At 31.0% G+C, this 8,959-nt stretch overlaps 1 protein-coding gene across 1 annotated transcript; it reads right to left on the bottom strand.

Annotated features, from left to right (window-relative positions):
• Positions 1-2,141: 2,141 nt before the first annotated feature.
• Positions 2,142-3,230, bottom strand: LOC148546640 (zinc finger BED domain-containing protein RICESLEEPER 1-like). The gene is made up of 2 exons (XM_088498102.1): positions 2,300-3,230; positions 2,142-2,194 (listed from the first exon to the last, which is right to left on the bottom strand). Exons 1-2 carry the CDS (start codon positions 3,228-3,230, stop codon positions 2,142-2,144), a joined length of 984 nt encoding a protein of 327 aa, XP_088354228.1.
• Positions 3,231-8,959: the final 5,729 nt, after the last annotated feature.

Genomic DNA, 8,959 nt, shown 5'->3' with positions numbered 1-8,959 from the left:
TGGCTGATGGAGATCACGCGACAGTGCTGACCACGTCCTTTTTATTGATTATTATTTTTACCTTTATATAGATTGAATTTTGTAAATTCCAAGATGAGTATATACTCAGTGGTTGGTTGTTGATCCATATGTTTCACCAACTGAGTAGCGAATTCTTTCGTCAGAGTGCATCAAATGTTACCTTTTCCCCTGGTTCAAAATAATTTTATATAAGAGCACTTAAAAGGCATTATATTAAAACGAAAAGCGTGTATAAGTTTTTGTAATACTCCCAACCACATTTCCAAGCTTCGCATACAACTGAGGCACCTTTACTCTAGAAAAATTCATGTGATAGTGAAATAACACTTAGAGTCATCATCATTTCCTATTACAAAAGAATTATACTTCGTAAAATTCTTACAGATAGCAATAAGAATCTTGTAGACAATTTTTTCACTAGCTTTATTCCACAAATCTCAAACTTTTGTAGTATAGTATTTTGTAATTTTTTAAAATCAATAGATGGGCGAACGAAGACATTAAGTGGATTTTTGCTACTGAATTTAATTTTTTCTCGTTTTTTTCTTGATTTTTTTTATAATAAACTAGTAATAAGAAATTTTATCAGACATTTTAAAATCATAAGCATATCATACACAATGTGGTTTCACTTATTTATATGGAGGTGTTCCTAATTGGTTTAATAGAAACCAAATTATACATATATGATATTCCTAGTAAATCGGTTTTAGAAATTGGAATTACAAGCAACTCCCCTCACCCTACTAAATCGTTTTTAAGAACAACGATTTACCTGGTAACGTATTCGTATGGTAAATCAGTTTAAAACGATTTATTATACTATGATATTAAATCGGTTTATATTATATCTTTTTATAAGGACAATTCTAAAATAAAAGTCGAAACATAATTGGATAATATTAAATGTGAAATAATTTAATATGATAATTTATTCTTATTTTTATGAGAGAGAAGATTCTATTTTACTATTTTTTATAAATAGACTAGTAAATTAAATACCATTTAGAAATTAAAAATGATTATTTTCTCATATATTAAAAGGTTTCATAATATTTCATTTTATAATAATTGTTTAGTTTTTTCATCTAATATTTATTTATTTTTTCTTTAAAACTAGTTCCTATGCAAATGCAATGCAGCTAGATTGTCATTCATTCTGGTCTGGTGGGGAACAATTTCGAAAGAACGAACAATGGGAAGACAACAAACAGCTTAACCTGGGATTAATTGTGTTAGACAAAATTTGACATTTGCGCTGACAAATTTTATATTTTATGAAAGTCAAAATTTGACATTTGATTTTTTTTTTATTTTTAAAATATTAAATATGATTAAATTGATAAAAAGGGATTGATTATATTTTTAATAGTATAATATTAAAAATAATATTAGCATTGCTTGAAAAAATGAAAATTTGATTGTGATTCTATCATTATTTTTGTTTAATTAATATTAAGATATATAATAAGATTATCAATAATAAAAAATTTAAATTTTTTCTCTCAATATATATAAAATAAATATATTAAAATTTTAATTAAAAATTTTATTTTTATAATTTTAACATGTTTTTATAAAATAGTAATTTTTTTTCTTAAATGGAATTCGAATACAGAGAAAGAACTTTCTATGCACAAGCTTAGAAATCCTAGGCAGCAGCTTCCTCTATGTAGGAATTGGAGAGAACAACTAGCAATTAAGACTTCTTTTTAGGGGTGTAATCGGTTTGATTCGGTTCGGTTTTGGATCGAAAACCAACCGAACCGACTTGATCGGTTTTTTTAAGAGGCCAACCGTTCGGTTGGCTGCTGTTTGAGCAACCGAACCGAATCGAACCAAACCAACAGCGGTTTGGTTCGGTCGATTTTTTCGATTTTTTACACCTGCTTATCTGAATTTAAAATGCTATAAAATGATATTTAAAACTTTCAATAAACTAGAATAACAAGAGTTTATCACATCCAAATCCAATACAAATTCAATTTAATTAAACATAAAACAAAGACAATTAAAAATGTCTAGCAAAACAAAAACAATAAACACAAACAACAACAATAAACACTGTTTAAACCGAAACATTCACTTTTAAACAAACAAAAGCCAAACAGCCACCATGTTTAATCAGAATCTACACCAGACTCATCCTCATCTTCTCCGGTTGGTGCAATTTTTACAAAAATAAAACAAGAAAATCAATATAGATTATAAACATAATATAGATTATAAATTATAAACATAAACCATAAAGGGAACTACAAATTTCTTTTTTGCATACCTAACTCAAGTTTCTCAAACTCTTCAATAAGCTCTTCAAAACCAGTTGTCATTGGAGAAGCACGAAGCCAATTTTGTGTGCATATCAATGCCTCAACTGTCTTTGGAGTTAAAGAACTCCTATAGTTGTTAAGCACTCTTCCACCAGTGCTAAAAGCTGATTCTGAAGCAACAGTCGAGACCGGCATTGCTAAGACATCTCTAGCTATTTGGGATAAGATAGGATACTTGCTAGAATTTACCTTCCACCAATTCAATATGTCAAAAGTATTTTGATCACGAGGCTTCTCTAAACCATCCATCAAATACAAATCCACCTCATTCTTGTTGATGATCTCATGAAAATGAACCTCCTTGAAAAAATCACCAGCCATGTCACCATCAGGTACTCCCACATCTGATGCACCATCCATTATTGCTGAAGTAAATGATCTACCCCCATTATTTGCACTCACATAGCAATCAAACATATTGGAGAAGATCTCTTTCACTTTTGCACCCAAAAAATCAGTATCATCCTTATCATATAGCTTTTCAAAGCTAAAGTTCACAAACTTCAACTTGTATCTAGGATCAAGAACCACAGCAACAAAAATCATCATATTGATATTTTTTATGTTACCCCAATATTTGTCATACTTAAGCTTCATCCTCTCAGCCATACTCCCAAGTAATGGATCTCGACTACCACAAGAAGCCTTGAACACTCGCAAAATCTTACAAAACTCATGAAAATATTGAGAAGAAGTCACAAGCAAACTACCAGACACACTCTTTGTAACATCATGAAAAATTTTCAAGAATTCCATAAAGTGTTTTGCATTGTCCCAATCAATATTCCTCGGAATACCACCTTGCATTAGAGCATATTCTGTATCTCTCTCCCCTAGCCTCTTGAACGCCTTTTGAAACTTCAAACCACTTTCAAGCATAGTGTATGTAGAGTTTCATCTAGTGGGAACATCGAGTTGAAAAGTACACTTGTCTTGTATCCTAGCTTCCTTTATGAAAATTTTGAACCTATTCATGCGACTAGGGGAAGCACACACATATCTAATAGCATTTCTTATCTTACTAATAGATTCATGCATCTCTTTCAGACCATCATTAACAACAAGATTAAGAATATGTGCACAACACCTAACATGCAAATGTTCTCCTTTCAAAGGATGTAAATTCCAATCCTCCATTCTAGTTCTTAGATAAGATATTTCAGTATCATTAGAACTAGTATTATCAACAGTAATTGTGAACACTCTAGATATCCCCCACCCCAAAAGACATCTCTCAATTTTTCTACCAATTGTTTCTCCCTTGTGGTTTTTAATAAGACAAAAATTGATAATCCTCTTTTGCAATTTTCAATCATGATCAATGTAATGAGCAGTGAGACACATATAATTCAGATTTTGCACAGAAGTCCAACAATCAGTAGTTAAACAAACAGATTGATTCGGTTGTTTGAACACAGTTTTCAACCTATTCTTCTCACTAATATAAAGATTCCAACAATCCTTAGCAACAGTAATCCTTCCTGGAAGTGGAAATCTAGGTTGCACTATACTCATATAGAATCTGAATCCCTCCCCCTCAACAAACTTGAACGGTAGCTCATCAATAATTATCATCCTAGCAAGGACTTTTCTACACATTTCAGCATCAAAAGTAACTGCAGTAAATACCCCTTCACCCTCTTTTTTTTGTTGGAAGGTAAGGATTGTTTGACTAGGGTCACCCGAGTCCCTAGGAAATTTTTTACATTGATTCAACAAATGATAACGCATATTAGTTGTACCATTTCTATGAGAGTCACATGCATATGATGCACCACACCAATTACATTTAGCCCTAGGATGTGATGGCTTGGACTTAGGATCCTTTGTAAAGTATTTCCAAGTCCAGGATCTAGGTCTAGAAGGTTTTCTGTTACCTTCATTGGCTTCATCCTTGCCATCCTCTTCATCAGTGTCCACATTGCTTGGAGCTGGATTTGTAGGAGTTGCTCCCGAAGTTGCACCCACATTAGTCATATCAACCTTCCTCTTCTTTGTTCTAGGGTGGGGCGGGGGTTTGGTAAGCGTGCCGCTGTCCGTTGAGGAACGTACCACGGACTCGACATTTTCACCCCCAACTTCAGGCGTCCGTTCATTGGGCACCTCATTGCTTGTTGGCTGCATACATATAAACAGAACAATGAAAAAGTAGCATTTTTAACTCATGAACAGAACCAACAGTTTTGTTTCCATCAACAAAACCACAATAGCTCCTAAGCAGCCAATCAACAATTAGTTATATATTAACAAAGAAATTAAATTTGGTTGATATCAATACCTTCCACCAATAAAATAAACAACCTCTATATAAAATAAACCAATATCTTCCACCAATGAATCCACTTGACAAAAGTGCAGAGTTAAAGAAGCAGAAAAGTGAACAAAAAATAGACCTTTGGTAAGACGGAACAGAGATGCAGAGATATCCATCACAAATAAAAAGTGATAAATAAATGTCATAAGATTTTTAAAATAAATTCATTCTCTTTTAAGTGATATCTAAACTGCCAACATTTTATGTGTGATAATTGATAACCATTCCAACAAGAAACTACCTTCTTTTTTTAATCTTTTTCTCTGTTTACGTTAACCACACTTCTCATATAATAAGTTGCTTGAGTTTTAGAATTTAATAATCATAACTATGTAATACTAAGAAATGGTTAAAAAAGTATTGTTAGATAATAGAAAGGCTTATGCACATCATATGCCTACAAGTACAAACCTAAAACAAGTTTTAAGCACTGCTGTTAACACAATCGAACTATTTTAGTTATTCATCATGCATCATTGTCATATCACTTAATAGTACTGGCAAAGTCATAAAATAGTTGACCAATATTCGCAAAGATATCATGGTCTCTTTTCAGCATCTTTAAGTAACATTTCAGTAATATACTAAAACTCAATATTTACTCTATCATGTAAAAGGCAACATGAAAAGGCAGTTCACCACATGGTTAGCAGCTTAATCAAACAAATGATAAATGAAGGAATCACCTGCAACTTATGGTTATCACCAAGAATAAGAGGTTGCTGATTCACCCCCAAAAATAAGACACATTCAACACAGTAACATTTTCTTAGATCTAATAACTCTATAACTTCATTTTTTCTGTTCATTAACTCTGTATATTTTTAAATAAGTCTTCTAAATCACTAAACATACAATTAGAAACTCACATAACAATACAAATAAGCCAATGATCAGTATCACAAGAACAAGAAAGAGCAATCAAAGAGACTCACTAGTAGTTAACAAAAACAACACAGCAACATTAACTAAAAAACAAATCACTAAACATTTGTATATTTTCAACACAGCAACATTTTCTCAGATCTAACAACTCCAGAACTTCATTTTTTCTGTTCATTAACTCTGTATATTTTTAAATAAGTCTTCCAAATCACTACACATACAATCAGAAACTCACATAACAATACAAATAACCAAACACAAAATCTAACCTCTGACGAAGACATAGTTATGTTTCGTTTTGGGTTTTTGCAGGAGAGGGACTGGTTGTTCGGCGGCTCGGCCTCTGGAGTCTTGCTCGGCGGCTGGACTAGTTGGACATTGGAGTGCTGCTCGAGTGCTCGACTTTGGCTTTGTTGCTCGGCGACCCTGCGACGGCGACCCTTTGACGGCGATGATGAACGACCTCGAGGCTTCGAGCGACGATTGGCGAGTTCTCTGTCTCCCTCAGCCTCTCCTTCTCTCAAGTATGGAGCTCGGAGGTGGAACCGTGGAACCTTCGAAGAATGGGGGAGAGAGGTGTGGGTGGCTGGCAGACTGGGTAACTGGGTATAGGCTAGGTAGGGTTCGCGGCTGAAGAAGAAAGGGGAAGAAGAAAGCTAGGTTATTTTTCTGAGTTTCCTTTTTATACCTAGGTTAACGGGGGCAACTTAGTAAAATCACACTCCACTGAACCATCATCCTTCGGTTCGGTCCGGTTCGGTTCGGTTTTAGCAAAGACAACCGAAAACCAAACCGAACCGATCGGTTTAGTTCGAAAAAAACAAAAAAAACCGGTTTTTTTATTTTTCAATCGGTTGTTGTAAAATTCGGTTCGGTTCTGCGATAATTTTCGGTCCGGTTCGATAATTTACACCCCTACTTCTTTTAATATTATTTAGGCGTCAGTCATTATTAAGTCTTCTTTTAATATTTTTCAATTGGTCTGCACGACAAAAAAGTTTGTAATAATAATATGGGATTAGCCGTTTAAGTATCCGCTTTTTTATTTTGAAATGGATAAAAAAATGGCGTATTAATTCTCCGTATTATTGAAAAGTATGATACTTAACGCCGTTGTGATATTAAAAAAAAAAAATTAGATAGTCTAAATTGATGAAAAAGTTAGATAGTCTAAATTAATGAAAAAATAATTGAACAGTCCGATTTAAGTATACATATCGAATCGTTCAATTTATACACCAATTTCACGTATTTGTGCAAGCTCTTTCTCTCTTTCTCTCTCGCACAACTCACAACACGCTTCAAACTCCCTCTCCTTCTCCCAATTCAGTACTCTCTCACATCCATTCTCTTCTCTTTTCTTCTTCAACTTTCTTCTAATTTATTCCAAGCTCAACAAAATTTCAGCAACACAACAATGTCAAGAAAACAATTGTTAATCGTTCTGAAGTTTATATTGTTAATTATCTTATTCATTTTAATTATGTAAGTTATTATTTTATTTTTATTAATTTAACAAAAATATTAATAATAATGTTAGATATTAATATTATTGTTTATAATAATTAAATGATAGTTAATATATTATAATTAGAAATGTATTATTGGATTTAGTTAGTAAATATTGTTAACGTAGGTTTAATTTATATATTAGGAAATATATTTTTAGTTTATTTAGTAATAATTATTAGAATTATCTTTTAAAAATATTTAAATTTTTAATTTATATCAGTCAATTATAATTTGTGTTATATTGTATATATTTAGCATAAAATATCATCATTTTGACTTATACCCAGTACTTATTAAGGTGTTTAATAGAGAAATATTTTATGAAACAAATTAAATAGTTGAAATTTTCAACATGTTTGTAATAGATTTATTAAGAGAAAAATAAAAAAAATTGTCACCATCTTAATCAATAGCTTAAAGAAACCTGTTAACGAAAATCATAAAAAAATTTAACTATGCTCAAAATAGTTTGAGGAGGAGAATTATAAATTTTTTTATTATTTTAAATTTATATATTTTTAATGTTGTTTATATTTAGACCTACTGAATATAAATTCAACCCACATTTTTTAGTGATATATTACGTTCGAAGTTAGACCAAACAAAATCGGTCTAAACGGCGGCAAAATTAGTCCATATGGCCTTTTGTTTTTTGGTATTAAACGGGCAGTCCATATGGCCTTATTCACGTGGATCGCACCGACTTTGGATACAGATCTCTAAAATTTGTATTCTACTCGATTTGAAGAACAAGTTAAACGTTTTTTTTTTTGTCAACGAGCCATAACTCACATGGTATTTCGTCTCCTTCTCATTTTAGAGGTCTCGGGTTTAAGTCCTACCAGCTGCAACCGAAAAAAAAAATTGATAAATATATAAAAAGTGTGTAGATGTATATCTTATATCTAGCATTGGGGGTTGTCCAATGCATTAGAGTATTGTCAAGATAATAATACAACTAATCTAAATATAAGATAATTTTTTATTCTATAAAAAAATAATTATTCATGATCATTTGTAGTCATCTCTAAAATGACTAGGTGACATTTATAATTCTTAATATCACTTAAGTAATTTTTTTTTTAATTTAATTCTTACATAGATCTACTTAAATTTTTACCGATTTAGATATTGGAGTTCTTGATAGGTACCTTAAAACAATTATATAGTTCTATTTTTTCATAATACATGTATACAATTCCAATTTCAAATAGTAAATATTGCATGTTAAAAAATTATCCTCATATATTTTTGTTTTCATAACTAAAATTCTTTACGAAAGAATTCTTGAAATTTTGTAATTTTTAATATTTTATATTATTATTTAATCAGTACAAATTTTGAATTATCTGTAATAAATAAATTTTATTAATTTACATGAATAAACTTTTAAAAATATAAATATAAATTATATATTTTTTATATACAAAATTTTTATAAATACGAGTGCAAATTATTTTTGATAAAGTGATAACAAAAACTGATAATGTTTATTGGCCATAAAACAATATTTATTTTTATATGTGTTGGTGCCGATGCGAATAACAATTCAAGTATTTATTTTAATGGCTCATGACGAGATCAGATCTTGATGAATAAAAATTTAACACTTGCGAGTTTAAAAAGACTTCGTGGTCTAATATTATATTGAAGAAGGTGAGTTATAAGGGAAAAAGAATCAAGAGAAAGAGAAAAGAACTATTGGCAAGAGAAACATAAATTGGAAGCTAAGTAATAGAAAAGTAGAGCAATGAAAAAGATAAAGAAGGCTGAAGAAAATGTGTATATTTTCTTGAATTGAATGATTTTAGGGAGACAATATATATACATGGACAACTCTCATAACAAACCAAATCTTTCCGTATCATGATAGAAGATTCCTATTTCTAACAGAAAA

Source organism: Arachis ipaensis, chromosome B9 (genome assembly GCF_059453495.1).
Source record: "Arachis ipaensis isolate K30076 ecotype BB chromosome B9, ASM5945349v1, whole genome shotgun sequence".
Lineage (NCBI taxonomy): Eukaryota > Viridiplantae > Streptophyta > Magnoliopsida > Fabales > Fabaceae > Arachis > Arachis ipaensis.
Note: the sequence above shows the minus strand (reverse complement) of the source record. Positions and strands in the feature narration are given on the sequence as shown.

Coding starts and splice junctions, on each gene's coding strand:
- LOC148546640 (XM_088498102.1), bottom strand. CDS start 3,230: ATGCTTGAAAGTGGTTTGAAGTTTCAAAAGGCGTTCAAGAGGCTAGGG. Junction 2,195..2,299: donor GTTTGAGAAACTTGAGTTAG/GTATGCAAAAAA, acceptor TTATTTTTGTAA/AAATTGCACCAACCGGAGAA.